The sequence below is a fragment of the Nerophis lumbriciformis genome, linkage group LG25 (genome assembly GCF_033978685.3).
Source record: "Nerophis lumbriciformis linkage group LG25, RoL_Nlum_v2.1, whole genome shotgun sequence".
Taxonomy (NCBI): Eukaryota; Metazoa; Chordata; class Actinopteri; order Syngnathiformes; family Syngnathidae; genus Nerophis; species Nerophis lumbriciformis.
Genome location: NC_084572.2, coordinates 35,555,531 through 35,575,039, shown reverse-complemented (window position 1 = coordinate 35,575,039; position 19,509 = coordinate 35,555,531). Strand labels below are relative to the sequence as shown.

At 39.2% G+C, this 19,509-nt stretch overlaps 1 protein-coding gene across 1 annotated transcript; it reads right to left on the bottom strand.

Annotated features, from left to right (window-relative positions):
• Positions 1–6,727: 6,727 nt before the first annotated feature.
• On the bottom strand, positions 6,728–10,331 carry LOC133621875 (uncharacterized). The gene has a single exon (XM_061984298.1). The coding sequence runs from the start codon at positions 10,116–10,118 to the stop codon at positions 8,430–8,432; it is 1,689 nt and encodes a 562-aa protein (XP_061840282.1). The 5' UTR covers positions 10,119–10,331; the 3' UTR covers positions 6,728–8,429.
• Between the last annotated feature and the right edge of the window lie 9,178 nt (positions 10,332–19,509).

Below are 19,509 nucleotides of genomic sequence, written 5' to 3'. Positions count from 1 at the left end.
AAAAAACGTGACACAAAGCATTCCTGACATGAAATGTCGTAACGCCAAACATCTTAACGTAACGTAACAAGAAATGTATGTTGTAAAATGCTGTGAAATCAAATGTGAGACGAAACATTGCAACGTAGAATGTTGTTACACAAAACGTAAACATGAAACGTCGGAACACATACACAGAAAGGCGTCGAATAAAATGCCGTGACACTGCAAAACAAAACATCGTGACATAAAATTATGTAACACGAAGCATCTTAACAGGAAATGTCGCGACACTCGGCTAACGCAAAAAAATGTGACACGAAACATTGGAACATGAAACATTTTAACAAATGTCGCAACACGCAATTGTGTTACACAAAATGCTGTGACTCAAAATGTTACACGCAGAATTGCAAAACAAAACATTGTGACATAAAATGATGTAACGAGAAGCATCGTCACAGGAAATGTCGCAACACAAAAAAATGCGGTGACACGAAACATTAGAACATGAAACATTTGAACAAAAAACGCAAACGCGAAATGTCGCAACACGCAATTGTGTTACACAAAACGCTGTGACTCAAGATGTTACACCAAGCATTGCAAAACAAAACATCGTGACACAAAACGACGTATCGTCAAAGGAAATGTCGCAACACAAAAAAAAGTTGTGACACAAAACATTGTAACATGAAACATTCGAACAAAAAACGCAAACGTGAAATGTCGCAACTCACAATTTTGTTACTCAAAACGTTGTGACTCAAAATGTTACATGAAGCATTGTCAGACAAAACATCGTACAACAAAATGTTGTAACACGAGGCATATTAACAGGAAATGGTGCAAAACAAAACTAACACACAAAAAATGTCGTGACACAAAACATTGTAACATGAAACATTTGAACAAAAAACGCAAACGTGAAATGTCGCAACACGCAATTGTGTTACGCAAAACGCTGTGACTCAAGATGTTACACCAAGCATTGCAAAACAAAACATCGTGACACAAAACGATGTAACGGGAAGCGTCGTCAAAGGAAATGTCGCAACACAAAAAAAGTCGTGACACAAAACATTGTAACGTGAAACATTCGAAAAAAAAACGCAAACGCGAAATGTCGCAACTCGCAATTTTGTAACGCAAAATGCTGTGACTCAAGATGTTACACCAAGCATTTCAAAACAAAACACCGTGACACAAAACGATGTAACGGGAAGCATCGTCAAAGGAAATGTCGAAACACAAAAAAAAGTTGTGACACAAAACACTGTAAAACGAAACATTCGAACAAAAAACACAAAATGTCGCAAGACGCAATTGTGTTACACAAAACGCTGTGACACAAAATGTTACATGAAGCATTGTCCAACAAAACATCGTACAATAAAATGTTGTAACACGAGGCATCTTAACAGGAAATGTTGCAACACCAAACTAACACATAAAAAATGTCGTGACACAAAAAATCGTAACATGAAACATTTGAACAAAAAACGCAAACGCGAAATGTCGCAATTTTGTGACGCAAAACGCTGTGACTCAAGATGTTACACCAAGCATTGCAAAACAAAACATCGTGACACAAAACGATGTAACGGGAAGCATCGTCACAGGAAATGTCGCAACACAAAAAAATGTGGTGACACAAAACATTGTAACACGAAACATTCGAACAAAAAACGCAAAATGTTGCAAGACACAATTGTGTTACACAAAACGCTGTGACACAAAATGTTACATGAAGCATTGTCCAACAAAACATCGTACAATAAAATGTTGTAACACGAGGCATCTTAACAGGAAATGTTGCAACACCAAACTAACACACAAAAAATGTCGTGACACAAAAAATCGTAACATGAAACATTTGAACAAAAAACGCAAACGCGAAATGTCGCAATTTTGTTACGCAAAATGCTGTGACTCAAGATGTTACACCAAGCATTGTGAAACAAAACATTGTGACACAAAACGATGTAACGGGAAGCATCGTCACAGGAAATGTCGCAACACAAAAAAATGTGGTGACACAAAACATTGTAACATGAAACATTCGAACAAAAAATGCAAACGCGAAATGTCGCAACTCGCAATTTTGTTACGCAAAACGCTGTGACTCAAGATGTTACACCAAGCATTGCGAAACAAAACATTGTGACACAAAACGATGTAACGGGAAGCATCGTCAAAAGAAATGTCGAAACACAAAAAAAAGTTGTGACACAAAACATTGTAACACGAAACATTCGAACAAAAAACGCAAAATGTCACAAGACGCAATTGTGTTACACAAAACGCTGTGACACAAAATGTTACATGAAGCATTGTCCAACAAAACATCGTACAATAAAATGTTGTAACACGAGGCATCTTAACAGGAAATGCTGCAACACAAAACTAACACAAAAAAAATGTCGTGACACAAAACATCGTAACATGAAACATTTGAACAAAAAAACGCAAACGCGAAATGTCGCAATTGTGTTACGCAAAAAGCTGTGACTCAAGATGTTACACCAAGCATTGCAAAACAAAACATCGTGACACAAAACGATGTAACGGAAAGCATCGTCACAGGAAATGTCGCAACACAAAAAAATGTGGTGACACAAAACATTGTAACATGAAAAATTCGAACAAAAAACGCAAACGCGAAATGTCGCAACTCGCAATTTTGTTACGCAAAACGCTGTGACTCAAAATGATAGATGAAACATTGTCCAACAAAACATCGCAAAATAAAATGTTGTAACACGAGGCATCTTAACAGGAAATGCTGCAACATCAAACTAACACACAAACAATGTAGTGACACAAAAAATCGTAACATGAAACATTTGAACAAAAAACGCAAACGCGAAATGTCGCAATTTTGTTACGCAAAATGCTGTGACTCAAGATGTTACACCAAGCATTGCAAAACAAAACATCGTGACATAAAATTATGTAACGGGAAGCATCGTCACAGGAAATGTCGCAACACCAAACTAACACACAAAAAATGTCGTGACACAAAAAATCGTAACATGAAACATTTGAACAAAAAACGCAAACGCGAAATGTTGCAATTTTGTTACGCAAAATGCTGTGACTCAAGATGTTACACCAAGCATTGCAAAACAAAACATCGTGACATAAAATGATGTAACGGGAAGCATCGTCACAGGAAATGTCGCAACACAAAAAAATGTGGTGACACAAAACATTGTAACATGAAAAATTCGAACAAAAAATGCAAACGCGAATTGTCGCAACTCGCAATTTTGTTACGCAAAACGCTGTGACTCAAGATGTTACACCAAGCATTGCAAAACAAAACATCGTGACACAAAACGATGAAACGGGAAGCGTCGTCTAAGGAAATGTCGCAACACAAAAAAAGTTGTGACACAAAACATTGTAACATGAAACATTCGAACAAAAAACGCAAACGCGAAATGTCGCAACTCGCAATTTTGTTACGCAAAACGCTGTGAACTCAAAATGTTACATGAAACATTGTCCAACAAAACATCGCAAAATAAAATGTTGTAACACGAGGCATCTTAACAGGAAATGTTGCAACACCAAACTAACACACAAAAAATGTCGTGACACAAAACATCGTAACATGAAACATTTGAACAAAAAACGCAAACGCGAAATGTCGCAACACGCAATTTTGTTACACAAAACGCTGTGACTCAAGATGTTACACCAAGCATTGCTAAACAAAACATCGTGACACAAAACGATGTAACGGTAAGCGTAGTCTCAGGAAATGTCGCAACACAAAAAAAGTTGTGACACAAAACATTGTAACACGAAACATTCGAACAAAAAACGCGAAATGTCGCAACTCGCAATTTTGTTACGCAAAACGCTGTGACTCAAAATGTTACATGAAACATTGTCCAACAAAATATCGTACAATAAAATGTTGTAACACGAGGCATCTTAACAGGAAATGCTGCAACACCAAACTAACACACAAAAAATGTTGTGACACAAAAAATCGTAACATGAAACATTTGAACAAAAAACGCAAACGCGAAATGTCGCAATTTTGTTACGCAAAATGCTGTGACTCAAGATGTTACACCAAGCATTGCAAAACAAAACATCGTGACACAAAACGATGTAACGGGAAGCGTCGTCTAAGGAAATGTCGCAACACAAAAAAAGTTGTGACACAAAACATTGTAACATGAAACATTCGAACAAAAAACACAAACGCGAAATGTCGCAACTCGCAACTTTGTCACGCAAAACGCTGTGACTCAAAATGTTACGTGAAACATTGTCCAACAAAACATCGCAAAATAAAATGTTGTAACACGAGGCATCTTAACAGGAAATGCTGCAACACCAAACTACCACAAAAAATGTCGTCACATAAAAAATCGTAACACGAAACATTCGAACAAAAAACGCAAAATGTCGCAAGACGCAATTGTGTTACACAAATCGCTGTGACACAAAATGTTACATAAAGCATTGTCCAACAAAACATCGTACAATAAAATGTTGTAACACGAGGCATCCTAACAGGAAATGCTGCAACACCAAACTAACACAAAAAATGTCGTGACACAAAAAATCGTAACATGAAACATTTGAACAAAAAACGAAAACGCGAAATGTCGCAACACGCAATTGTGTTATGCAAAACTCTGTGACACAAAATGTTACATAAAGCATTGTCCAACAAAACATCGTACAATAAAATGTTGTAACACGAGGCATCTTAACAGGAAATGCTGCAACACCAAACTAACACAAAAAATGTCGTGACACAAAAAATCGTAACACGAAACATTCGAACAAAAAACGCAAAATGTCGCAAGACGCAATTGTGTTACACAAAACACTGTGACACAAAATGTTACATAAAGTATTGTCCAACAAAACATCGTACAATAAAATGTTGTAACACGAGGTATCTTAACAGGAAATGTTGCAACACCAAACTAACACATAAAAAATGTCGTGACACAAAAATCGTAACATGAAACATTTGAACAAAAAACGCAAACGCGAAATGTCGCAATTTTGTTACGCAAAATGCTGTGACTCAAGATGTTACACCGAGCATTGCAAAACAAAACATCGTGACACAAAACGATGAAACGGGAAGCATCGTCACAGGAAATGTCGCAACACAAAAAAAGTTGTGACACAAAACATCGTAACATGAAACATTTGAACAAAAAACGCAAACGCGAAATGTCGCAATTTTGTTACGCAAAATGCTGTGACTCAAGATGTTACACCAAGCATTGCAAAACAAAACATCGTGACACAAAACGATGAAACGGGAAACATCGTCACAGGAAATGTCGCAACACAAAAAAAGTTGTGACACAAAACATCGTAACATGAAACATTTGAACAAAAAACGCAAACGCGAAATGTCGCAATTTTGTTACGCAAAATGCTGTGACTCAAGATGTTACACCGAGCATTGCAAAACAAAACATCGTGACACAAAACGATGAAACGGGAAGCATCGTCACAGGAAATGTCGCAACACAAAAAAAGTTGTGACACAAAACATCGTAACATGAAACATTTGAACAAAAAACGCAAACGCGAAATGTCGCAATTTTGTTACACAAAATGCTGTGACTCAAGATGTTACACCAAGCATTGCAAAACAAAACATCGTGACACAAAACGATGAAACGGGAAACATCGTCACAGGAAATGTCGCAACACAAAAAAAGTTGTGACACAAAACATCGTAACATGAAACATTTGAACAAAAAACGCAAACGCGAAATGTCGCAATTTTGTTACGCAAAATGCTGTGACTCAAGATGTTACACCGAGCATTGCGAAACAAAACATCGTGACACAAAACGATGAAACGGGAAGCATCGTCACAGGAAATGTCGCAACACGAAAAAAGTTGTGACACAAAACATCGTAACATGAAACATTTGAACAAAAAACGCAAACGCGAAATGTCGCAATTTTGTTACGCAAAATGCTGTGACTCAAGATGTTACACCGAGCATTGCAAAACAAAACATCGTGACACAAAACGATGAAACGGGAAGCATCGTCTCAGGAAATGTCGCAACACAAAAAAAGTTGTGACACAAAACATTGTAACACGAAACATTCGAACAAAAAACGCGAAATGTCGCAACTCGCAATTTTGTTACGCAAAACGCTGTGACTCAAAATGTTACATGAAACATTGTCCAACAAAACATCGTACAATAAAATGTTGTAACACGAGGCATCTTAACAGGAAATGTTGCAACACCAAACTAACACATAAAAAATGTCGTGACACAAAAATCGTAACATGAAACATTTGAACAAAAAACGCAAACGCGAAATGTCGCAATTTTGTTACGCAAAATGCTGTGACTCAAGATGTTACACCAAGCATTGCTAAACAAAACATCGTGACACAAAACGATGTAACGGTAAGCGTCGTCTCAGGAAATGTCGCAACACAAAAAAAGTTGTGACACAAAACATCGTAACATGAAACATTTGAACAAAAAACGCAAACGCGAAATGTCGCAATTTTGTTACGCAAAATGCTGTGACTCAAGATGTTACACCGAGCATTGCAAAACAAAACATCGTGACACAAAACGATGTAACGGGAAACATCGTCACAGGAAATGCCGAAACGCAAACACAAATCGTAAGTTACGATGTGCGGGCAACAAAGTCGGTCCTTTCTACGAACTCCTCAGTTCAAACATCGCAAAAGCAAGAAAGTTTGACAAGACCGGGCTTTATTTTCACAACAAAATTTATTAGAAGAATAGTGGTTTTGAAAAGAAGGTTCTAGCATCCAGTGAACACGACCTTACACGACGTTACAGCTGAAACGTGTTTTCTTCGCCAACGGAGGAGAAGAGTAGCAGTAAAGTATTTTACACATGCACAATCAACGTCCAATCAGCGTTTCAATGCAAAAAAAAAAAATCAAAATACAAAAAAAAAAAAAAAAATCCAGGAAATCAAATCAGCTTTTTTTTTCTTTCATTTATTTCCAAAAACAAAATCACAAATATTGTCAAATTTGATTCGTCATTCAAACCGGGAGAAAAAGACAAATAGTGCAGTCAATCAATCAATCAATCAATCATCTAAAAGCGCTGACGAGATGGTAAGTGCTGATGAGAAGCCTACAAGTCACGAGGTACAAAAGCAAAACATTGTTGTACATAAATAAAACTACAACGTGAGAAAAATAGTTTTTAAATTATAAACTTTTTGTCAAACTGTAAACAGTATTGAAAGAAAGAGGTCCGTTTGGGTTTTTGGAGGATCTGTGTGTGTGTGTGTGTGTGTGTGTGTGTGTGGGCGGGGGAAGGTCTTGGGTGTCCTGAGCATCGGCGCAGCGCCCCCTAGGGCCCGCTGGGCGGAAGGAATGAGGTATATCGTCAAACCCGAAAACAACAAGACGAGAGAAAGCCCAGCGGGTTCCGTCGGGGGGGCGACCGGCCACCCGTTAACAATCGAGCTGAGACTACGAAGAAAAAAAAAAACGTTAAAAAAAAACTAAAGCAAAGTTTGACTCGTTGGCGCCCCCCCCGCGGCGTCAGGCGGCCGACCGAACTACACCAGGAATGTCGGAAGTAGCTTGAAGCGTACTCATTTTGTAACCGCGAGCGAATAGTTAGGTAGAAAAGAAACGACTTGTCCGGAATGCGACGTGGGAGGAGCGCCCGTCCCACGGCGGCGTCCTGTCGCTCTGCGCTCCCGCCAGGTCCGGCTCGGTTTTCCCTGAAAAAGTGAAGAAGGCATGACCGTCGCATTCCTCGCACGCCGGCGGGCGTCTCCGAGGGACGGGTTAGCGCTTGAACCAGACCAGCTAGCGAGCCAACGTCGCCGTACGTTCTTTTAAGAGTCTTTCGGAAGGTTTTCCACCGTCACGGGTGTGCCTTTTAAGATGGTGCAATAGTCGGCAGATTAGCCTGGCTGTGAAATTTCACATACAGTCGGAATGGGACTCTTAATGCCCCGCTGTCGCGGTTTCATTCCAATGACAGCTAGACGACGTCCGTCAAAGGGTAGGCCGCCGTGCTAACTTGACGTTTTCGAAACGCCGCGGTCTTGGTGCGTCGGTTCGACGGGACGGCGCTCCCGTCAGCGGCGGAGGACTCGGCGCTCGCTTGTGATTCCGAGACAAAGGGAGAGAACTTTGATCTTCAGCACGGACGAGGAAAACGAGCAAAAGCGAAGAAGCGGTCGTTGAGGTCTGGGACGACGTGGACGAGCGCGCTTCGAGGGTCCCTGAGGGCTTCTGGGAAAAAAAGGTCATTTTTTTTTTGTGTTTAAGTTTATCAAGAGCACACGCGAGGACAAGGGCAGGGAAATGAATAAGGGGGTTTACCACAGCCACACATGTTAATTTACAGCGGAAAGAAATGATTGCAAAACAGCTGAAGCCACAAAAATAAAGATTGTTTTCGACAACCTTTTAATTTTCACAACATGTCCATCAGGACCATTAGACCCACCAGGACCATCAGGACCATTAGACCCACCAGGACCAACAGGACCATTGGAACCAACAGGACCATCAGGACCATTAGACCTACCAGTACCATTCGATCCAATAGGACCAACAGGACCATTGGAACCACCAAGACCATAAGGACCATTAGGACCATTTGACCCACCAGGACCATTGTAACCACTAGACCCATCTGGAACATTAGAACCATCAGGACTATTGGTAACATCAAGACCACCAGGACTTTAGGACCATCAGGACGATTAGGACCATCTAGACTACCAGGACCATTAGAACCACCGGGATCAACAGGACCATTGTAACCACCAGGACCATCAGGACCATTAGGACCATCAGTCCCACCCGGACCTTTAGACCAAGCAGGACCAACAGGACCATTAGGACCATCAGGACTATTGGGAACATCAAGACCACCAGGACCTTTCGGACCATCAGGACTATTAGGACCATCAAGACCACTAGGACCTTTAAGACCATCAGGACTATCAAGACCACCAGGACCTTTAGGACCATGAAGACCACCAGGACCATTAGAACCATTGGACCCACCGGGATCAACAGGACCATTGTAACCACCAGGACCATCAGGACCATTAGGACCATCAGTCCCACCCGGACCATTAGACCAAGCAGGACCAACAGGACCATCAGGACTATTGGGAACATCAAGACCACCAGGACCTTTCGGACCATCAGGACTATTAGGACCATCAAGACCGCCAGGACCTTTAAGACCATCGTGACTATTAGGACCTTCAAGACCACCAGGACCTTTAAGACCATCGGGACTATTAGGACCATCAAGACCACCAGGACCTTTAGGACCATCATGACTTTTCGAACCATGAGGACCACCAGAACCATCAAAACCAGTGGAACCACCAGGACCATCAGGACCAGTAGGACCATCAGGACCATTAGACCTGACAGGACCAGTCGACCCAACAGGACCAACAGGATCATTAGGACCATGAGGACCACCAGAACCGTCAAGACCAGTGGAACCACCAGGACCATCAGGACCATAAGGACCATTAGACCTGACAGGACCAGTCAACCCAACAGGACCAACAGGATCATTAGGACCATGAGGACCACCAGAACCATCAAGACCAGTAGGACCACCAGGACCATCAGGACCAGTAGGAACATCAGGACCATTAGACCTGACAGGACCAGTCGACCCAACAGTGCCAACAGGATCATTAGGACCATGAGGACCACCAGAACCATCAAGACCAGTGGAACCACCAGGACCATCAGGACCAGTAGGACCATTAGACCTGACAGGACCAGTCGACCCAACAGGACCAACAGGATCATTAGGACCATGAGGACCACCAGAACCATCAAGACCAGTGGAACCACCAGGACCATCAGGACTAGTAGGACCATCAGGACCATTAGACCTGACAGGACCAGTCGACCCAACAGGACCAACAGGATCATTAGGACCATTAGACCCAACAGGACAATTCGACCCACCAGGACCAACAGGACCACCAAGATCATCAGGACTATTAGGATTACCAGAACCATAAGGACCATCAGGACCATGAGGACCAGCAGAACTATCAGGACCATCCAGTCCAAAGAGAGACCCAGCAGGCTCTTCCCACAAAAGGACCAAGGGGGGCATATGTACACCAGCATGCAAAAATATCCGGAGGGTCGAGGCAAGACCCCCCCAAGAAAGCTAGGGGGAGGGGCGGAGGTTTGACCCCGCCCCCGCCCCCAAAAAACTCCTGAACCACCTTGAGTTCGAGAGTCGTGACTTTTAGCGAAGATTCCTTGACCCGGCCTGAGGAAAAGAAAGGCCGGCTTCTCCAGGAAACGTCTATATACACCCCCCCAAAACCCTCCACCCCGGGAATAAGCCCCGCCCACCCCCTTGTTGCCATACAACCAGGCTTGAAGAAAAACAAACCAAAACCCCCCCCCCGACTTCTTTGCACTAAAAAGAGCCAATGACGGCGTGGGGGCGGAGTCACCTTGAACACACCGCATGGACGTCTGCATCGTTTCCCTGAATCTTCTTCGAAAAAGGCTCGCCCTCTTTCGCTTCAAGATAAAACTTTATTAGACATTTCTATTTACATCGAGTGTGTGTGTGTGTGTGTGTGTGTGTGTGTGTGTGTGTGTGTGTGTGTGTGTGTGTGTGTGTGTGTGTGTGTTCGTACTTAATGGGGACATCGCTCTGTTTACACAGTCACTTTTAGGGGACCTCTGACGGTATGTGGACCAAAAAAAAGGTGGCGGGGTCGACATGGCGGCAGGACTGAGTGGCGTTCCGGAAAGGTCGACGCGACCTGCGGTTTGCTGATGACCTTTCACCTTCCACATTTTAAGTCGCCAACTTTCCTATTCAGCCCAAAAGTTATTACTAATAATATGTAAACCAATTGCCATTTTTTTATCTTTAGAATCGCTCTTTTTCACTTCTAATGCGAAACCGATGACAGCGCCTTGAGTGTTGGCCGATACCGATATTGATCCCATACGATATCAGCAGGAATCAGCTATGAAACAACATTAATGTAGTTATTATTAATCGTCTGGAATGTATTTATGCTTTCTTTAAGTTGAAGTGGAGTGGAAATTTTTTTTTTTTTTTTTTAAATTAAATATAAACGACACTGTCGGTTGAATGATGCGGACACGTTTGTTACTGGATACTTCTTATGATTGAGTAATATGCAACTACGCAAGGACTTTTCGTGTTTACAATTTCTGGTAGAAAGTTTCATGTTACGTTTCCTGTCATGACCTTCACTTTGACATAATTTCGTACAACGTTTTGTTTTACGATGTTTTATTTTACGACATTTTGTTGTGCGCCGTTTTGTGTACCGACATTTCATGTCACGATGCTACATTTCATGTTACGATGTTAAAGCGTATGTTTCGTGTTTACGACGTTTGATGTGACGTTATGTTATGTTAAGATATTTTGAGTTACGACAATCCATGTCAAGAATGTTTGGTGTCACAATATTTTGTTTTACAATGTTTTGTGCTACTTTTCGTGTTACGATGTTTTGTTTTGCCGATTTGTGTTCGTAATTTTTGTGTTTAAAATTTTTTGTTAGCAAGTTTCATGTTACAATGTTTCGTGTCACGACATTTCATTTTACGGCGTTTTGTGTTCTGACATTCCATGTCTTCGTTTTGTGTTACAATGTTTCATGTTACGATGTTTCGTCTCACATTTCATTTTACAGTATTTTACGTCATACGTTTCGTCTTTATGACGTTTGATGTAACGTTATGTTAAGATATTTTGAGTTACGACAATCCATTTTAACAATGTTTGGTGTCACAATATTTTGTGTTACATTTCGTGTTACGATGTTTTTTTTTAATGGTGTTTTGGGTTCCTAATTTTTGTGTTTAAATTTTTTTGTGAGCAAGTTTCATGTTACAATGTTTCGTGTCACGACATTTAATTTTACGGCGTTTTGTGTTCGACATTCCATGTCTTCGTTTTGTGTTACAATGTTTCATGTTACGATGTTTCGTCTCACATTTCATTTTATAGTATTTTACGTCATACGTTTCGTCTTTATGACGTTTGATGTAACGTTATGTTAAGATATTTTGAGTTACGACAATCCATTTTAACAATGTTTGGTGTCACAATATTTTGTGTTACATTTCGTGTTACGATGTTTTTTTTTAATGGTGTTTTGGGTTCCTAATTTTTGTGTTTAAATTTTTTTGTTCGCAAGTTTCATGTTACAACGTTTCGTGTCACGACATTTCATTTTACGGCGTTTTGTGTTCCGACATTCCATGTCTTCGTTTTGTGTTACAATGTTTCATGTTACAATGTTTCATGTTACGATGTTTCGTCTCACATTTCAATTTACAGTATTTTACGTCATACGTTTCGTGTTTATGACGTTTGATGTAACATTATGTTAAGATATTTTGAGTTACGACAATCCATGTCAACAATGCTTGGTGTCACAATATTTTGTGCTACATTTCGTCTTACGATGTTTTTATTAATGGCGTTTTGGGTTCCTAATTTTTGTGTTTACATTTTTTTGTGAGCAAGTTTCATGTTACAATGTTTCGTGTCACGACATTTCATTTTACGGCGTTTTGTGTTCCGACATTTAATTTCTTCGTTTTGTGTTACAATGTTTCATGTTACGATGTTTCGTCTCACATTTCATTTTACAGTATTTTACGTCATACATTTCGTGTTTACGACGTTTGATGTAACATTATGTTAAGATATTTTGAGTTACGATAATCCATGTCAACTATGCTTGGTGTCACAATATTTTGCGTTACATTTCGTCTTACGATGTTTCTTTTTATGGCGTTTTGGGTTCCTAAATTTTGTGTTTAAAATTTTTTGTTAGCAAGTTTAATGTTACAATGTTTTGTTAGCAAGTTTAATGTTACAATGTTTTGTTAGCAAGTTTAATGTTACAATGTTTTGTTAGCAAGTTTAATGTTACAATGTTTTGTGTCGGTATTTTACGTCATACGTTTCGTGTTTACGACGTTTGATGTAACGTTATGTTATGTTAACATAATTTGTGTTACGACATTTCATGTCAAGAATGTTTGGTGTTACAATATTTTGTTTTATAATGTTTTGTGTTACATTTCGTGTTACGATGTTTCTTTTTATGCTGATTTGTGTTCCTAGTTTTCGTGTTTAACATTTTTTGTTAGCAAGTTTCATGTTACAATGTTTCGTTTCACGACATTTCCATTTATGGCGTTTTGTGTTCCGACATTTCATGTCTTTCTTTTGTGTTACAATGTTTCATGTTACAATGTTTTGGCTCACATTTTATTTGACAGAATTTTACATCATACATTTCGTGTTATGTAAAGATATTTTGCGTGACGATATTTCACGTGACGATCGTTCATGTCAGGAATGTTTTGTGTCATATTGTTTAATTTTGTACTGTTTTGTGTTCACAATTTTTTGTTTCAGAAAGTTTTGTTACAATGTTTCGTGTCAAGACGTTTAGTTTTCCAGTATTTTGTACTACGTTTTGTTTTACGATATTTCAAGTTACAACACTATATGTCAGGACATCTCTTTTTGTGTTCCAACATTTCATGTTCACGTTTTATGTTATGACATTTCAGGTTACGATGTTTTATCTCACATTTCATTTTACATTTTTTTTTGTGTTTGCATCGTTTTATGTTCGTTATTTAATACGATATTTCGTGTTATGACATTTCACATACGGAATGTTTTGAGTCATGTTTTGTTTTATGCCGTTTCATGTTCTGACTTTTCGTGTTTACGTTTTTTTGTGTTCAAACTTTCCATGTTACAATGTTACGTGTCATGACGTTTACCTTTACAGCATTTTGTCCGACGTTTTGTTTTACGATATCTCATGTCACAACACTTTGTGTCAGGACATCTCGTTTTACGTCGTTTTGTGTTTCGACATTTCATGTTTACGTTTTGTGTTACAACATTTCATGTGAGGAATCTTTTGTGTCAAAGTGTTTCGTGTCATCTTTTGTTTTATGCCGTTTCATGTTCCCAATTTCCTGTTTACGTTTTTTTGTGTTCCAACTTTCCATGTTACAATGTTTCGTGTCACGACCTTTAGCTTTACAGCATTTTGTCCGACATTTTGTTTTACGATATTTCATGTTACAAGACTTTGTGTCAGGACATCTCGTTTTGTGTTCCGACATTTCATGTTTACGTTGTGTTATGACATTTCATGTTACGATGTTTCGTCTCACACTTTATTTTACATGACACGTTTTGTGTTTGCAAGATATTATGTTTGTTATTTAGTATGACATTTCATGTTACGACATTTCACATAAGGAATGTGTTGTGTCATGTTTTGTTTTATGCCGTTTCATGTTCCGACTTTTCGTGTTTACCTTTTTTTTGTCTTCGAACTTCATATATTACAATGTTCCATGTCACGACCCTTAGCTTTACAGCATTTTGTCCGACGTTTTGTTTTACGATATTTCATGTTACAACACTTTGTGTCAGGACCTCGTTTTGTGTTCCGACATTTCATGTTTACGTTGTGTTATGACATTTCATGTTACGATGTTTCGTCTCACATTTTATTTTACATCACACGTTTTGTGTTTGCAAGATATTATGTTTGTTATTTAGTGAGATATTTCATGTTACCACATTTCACATAAGGAATGTGTTGTGTCATGTTTTGTTTTATGCCGTTTCATGTTCCGACTTTTCGTGTTTACCTTTTTTTGTCTTCGAACTTTATATATTACGATGTTCCGTGTCATGACCCTTAGCTTTACAGCATTTTGTCCGACGTTTTGTTTTACGATATTTCATGTTACAACACTTTGTGTCAGGACATCTCGTTTTGTGTTCCGACATTTCATGTTTACGTCGTGTTATGACATTTCACGTTACGATGTTTCGTCTCACATTTTATTTTACATGACACGTTTTGTGTCTGCAAGATACTATGTTTGTTATTTAGTACGATATTTCATGTTACGACATTTCACATAAGGAATGTGTTGTGTCATGTTTTGTTTTATGCCGTTTCATGTTCCGACTTTTCGTGTTTACCTTTTTTTGTCTTCGAACTTCATATATTACAATGTTCCATGTCACGACCCTTAGCTTTACAGCATTTTGTCCGACGTTTTGTTTTACGATATTTCATGTTACAACACTTTGTGTCAGGACCTCGTTTTGTGTTCCGACATTTCATGTTTACGTTGTGTTATGACATTTCATGTTACGATGTTTCGTCTCACATTTTATTTTACATCACACGTTTTGTGTTTGCAAGATATTATGTTTGTTATTTAGTGAGATATTTCATGTTACGACATTTCACATAAGGAATGTGTTGTGTCATGTTTTGTTTTATGCCGTTTCATGTTCCGACTTTTCGTGTTTACCTTTTTTTGTCTTCGAACTTTATATATTACGATGTTCCGTGTCATGACCCTTAGCTTTACAGCATTTTGTCCGACGTTTTGTTTTACGATATTTCATGTTACAACACTTTGTGTCAGGACATCTCGTTTTGTGTTCCGACATTTCATGTTTACGTCGTGTTATGACATTTCACGTTACGATGTTTCGTCTCACATTTTATTTTACATGACACGTTTTGTGTCTGCAAGATACTATGTTTGTTATTTAGTACGATATTTCATGTTACGACATTTCACATAAGGAATGTGTTGTGTCATGTTTTGTTTTATACCGTTTCATGTTCCGACTTTTCGTGTTTACCTTTTTTTGTCTTCGAACTTCATACATTACGATGTTCCGTGTCCCGACCCTTAGCTTTACAGCATTTTGTCCGACGTTTTGTTTTACGATATTTCATGTTACAACACTTTGTGTCAGGACATCTAGTTTTGTGTTCCGACATTTCATGTTTACGTCGTGTTATGACATTTCACGTTACGATGTTTCGTCTCACATTTTATTTTACATCACACGTTTTGTGTTTGCAAGATATTATGTTCGTTTTTTAGTACGATATTTCGTGTTACGACATTTCGCATAAGTTTTGTGTCATGTTTTGCTTTATGCCGTTTCATGTTCCGACTTTTCATGTTTACGTTTTTGTTTTTGTGTTTGAACTTTATATGCTACGATGTTCCGTGTCACGACCCTTAGCTTCACAGCATTTTGTCCGACGTTCTGTTTTACGATATTTCATGTTACAAGACTTTGTGTCAGGACATCTCGTTTTGTGTTATGACATTTCATGTTTACGATGTTTCGTCTCACATTTCATTTTACATCACACGTTTTGTCTTTGCAAGATATTATGTTCGTTATTTAGTACGATATTTCGTGTTACGACATTTCGCATAAGTTTTGTGTCATGTTTTGTTTTATGCCGTTTCATGTTCCGACTTTTCGTGTTTACCTTTTTTTGTCTTCGAACTTTATATGCTACGATGTTCCGTGTCACGACCCTTAGCTTTACAGCATTTTGTCCGACGTTCTGTTTTACGATATTTCATGTTACAAGACTTTGGGTCAGGACATCTTGTTTTGTGTTATGACATTTCATGTTTACGATGTTTCGTCTCACATTTCATTTTACATCACACGTTTTGTATTTGCAAAATATTATGTTCGTTATTTAGTACGATATTTCGTGTTGCGACATTTCGCATAAGTTTTGTGTCATGTTTTGCTTTATGCCGTTTCATGTTCCGACTTTTCATGTTTACGTTTTTTTTTTGTGTTCGAACTTTCCGTGTCACGACATTTAGTTTTGCAGAATTCCGTCCGACGTTTTACGATACTTCATGTCATTTTGTCCGGCGTTTTGTTTTACGATATTTTATGTTACAAGACTTAGTGTCAGAACATCTCGTTTTGTGTTCCGACATTTCATGTTTACGTCGTGTTATGACATTTCACGTTACGATGTTTCGTCTCACATTTTATTTTACATCACACGTTTTGTGTTTGCAAGATATTATGTTCGTTTTTTAGTACGATATTTCGTGTTACGACATTTCGCATAAGTTTTGTGTCATGTTTTGCTTTATGCCGTTTCATGTTCCGACTTTTCATGTTTACGTTTTTGTTTTTGTGTTTGAACTTTATATGCTACGATGTTCCGTGTCACGACCCTTAGCTTCACAGCATTTTGTCCGACGTTCTGTTTTACGATATTTCATGTTACAAGACTTTGTGTCAGGACATCTCGTTTTGTGTTATGACATTTCATGTTTACGATGTTTCGTCTCACATTTCATTTTACATCACACGTTTTGTGTTTGCAAAATATTATGTTCGTTATTTAGTACGATATTTCGTGTTACGACATTTCGCATAAGTTTTGTGTCATGTTTTGCTTTATGCCGTTTCATGTTCCGACTTTTCGTGTTTACCTTTTTTTGTCTTCGAACTTTATATGTTACGATGTTCCGTGTCACGACCCTTAGCTTTACAGCATTTTGTCCGACGTTCTGTTTTACGATATTTCATGTTACAAGACTTTGTGTCAGGACATCTTGTTTTGTGTTATGACATTTCATGTTTACGATGTTTCGTCTCACATTTCATTTTACATCACACGTTTTGTGTTTGCAAAATATTATGTTCGTTATTTAGTACGATATTTCGTGTTGCAACATTTCGCATAAGTTTTGTGTCATGTTTTGCTTTATGCCGTTTCATGTTCCGACTTTTCATGTTTACCTTTTTTTGTCTTCGAACTTTATATGTTACGATGTTCCGTGTCACGACCCTTAGCTTTACAGCATTTTGTCCGACGTTCTGTTTTACGATATTTTATGTTACAAGACTTAGTGTCAGAACATCTCGTTTTGTGTTCCGACATTTCATGTTTACGTCGTGTTATGACATTTCATGTTACGATGTTTCGTCTCACATTTCATTTTACATCACACGTTTTGTGTTTGCAAGATATAATGTTCGTTATTTAGTACGATATTTCGTGTTACGACATTTCGCATAAGTTTTGTGTCATGTTTTGCTTTATGCCGTTTCATGTTCCGACTTTTCGTGTTTACGTTTTTTTTGTGTTCGAACTTTCCGTGTCACGACGTATAGTTTTGCAGAATTCCGTCCGACGTTTTACGATACTTCATGTCATTTTGTCCGACGTTGTGTTTTACGATATTTCACGTTACATTTCCTTTTGTTGTTTAGAGTCCTGATTTTTTATGTTCCGACAATTCATGTTTGCAATTTGCGTTGTAGGAAATTTCACGTTACGATGTTTCCTCTTGGCTGCGGCGTAGCTGCGAGCTCCGAGTGGGGTGAAAGGTCACCAACAAACACGGCATCAAACTCCAGGAAAAATCTACAAAGTGAGGACAACTTCAGTGGACTATAAAGGAGTTTCGTGTTTCGTTTCCATGGCGACAGGGGGAGACGAGGAAGGAAGACGTGAACGTCAACAAAGGCAAATGTTGTTTTTTCTGAGGTATTCTTTGTTGTTTTGTCTTCAATTTTTTTTTTTCACACACAAAAACACTCAAAGATGGCAAAAAAAAGTTCCCAAACGCCGATTCAGACAAAGCTTTTTTTTTTCTTTCTTCTTTTCTGTTTTTGGTCTTTGGGAGCAGCTTTGTTAGCGTTAGCATTTGGGAAGACAAGTTAGCGCCACAAGCCCCGCCCCCCCCTGCTGAGAGTCGTCCTCTTCACAATCCTCGCTGTTCATAAAGCACTGAAAAAAGTATTTGGCTGGAAAAAAATGATGAAGATCCTTTCTGAGGGGATGCTTTGTCTCGGGCGCGTTGGTCAAAGTCTCTTTTGGCGGGAAAAAGTCCGCCGTGAAGTCGGCGTGAGCGGGAAACGTCGCCACAGAGCGGGAAAGACCACGGACAAGGACGGAGGCCAAGGGAGCGGTTTGCACAAATGCAGCATAAAAGCGAAGACGACGGGACAATCGCCGCGTCAGCATCTTTCACGACAATCAACGTCTCCAGGACTGAGGTAGCGGACACAGCGGACGCCATGTTGGAGGCGAGGGGACGCCGGCGCGGAGCAGGGCGTCGATAAACACTTTTATTGACTTCCTTTCTCCTCAAAATTTCATCTGGCATTCATCCTCAAGTGAGAAAAATAAGGTTTGGGATGCGCAACCGTTCCCCGAACGCAAAGTTCCCCGAACTTTTTCCAGCCAGACTCTCATGCTGGATGGACGTCAACGTGAAAGCCGGGGGCCATTTTGGTATGTTTTGTGCATCACAGAGCTGAAAACGTTCACTAGTGCCTTGGTTTGTGAACGTCCTGGTTAACGTTCTTTTTCAGTTAAAGACGCAACGTTGACTTGGTTAACGTTCTTCCTGGTTAACGTTATTTTTCAGTTAAAGACGAAATGTTGCGTTGGTTAATGAACGTCCTGGTTAACGTATTTTTCTGTTAAATACGCAATGTTAACTTGGTTAACGTTCTTTTTCAGTTAAAGACGAAATGTTGCCTTGGTTAATGAACGTCCTGGTTAACGTCTTTTTCAGTTAAAGACGAAATGTTGCGTTGCTTAACGAACTTCCTGGTTAACGTCTTTTTCAGTTAA

Bases quoted from the DNA above. Each gene is read 5' to 3' on its own strand.
- LOC133621875 (XM_061984298.1), bottom strand. From the start codon at position 10,118: ATGCCCCCCTTGGTCCTTTTGTGGGAAGAGCCTGCTGGGTCTCTCTTT.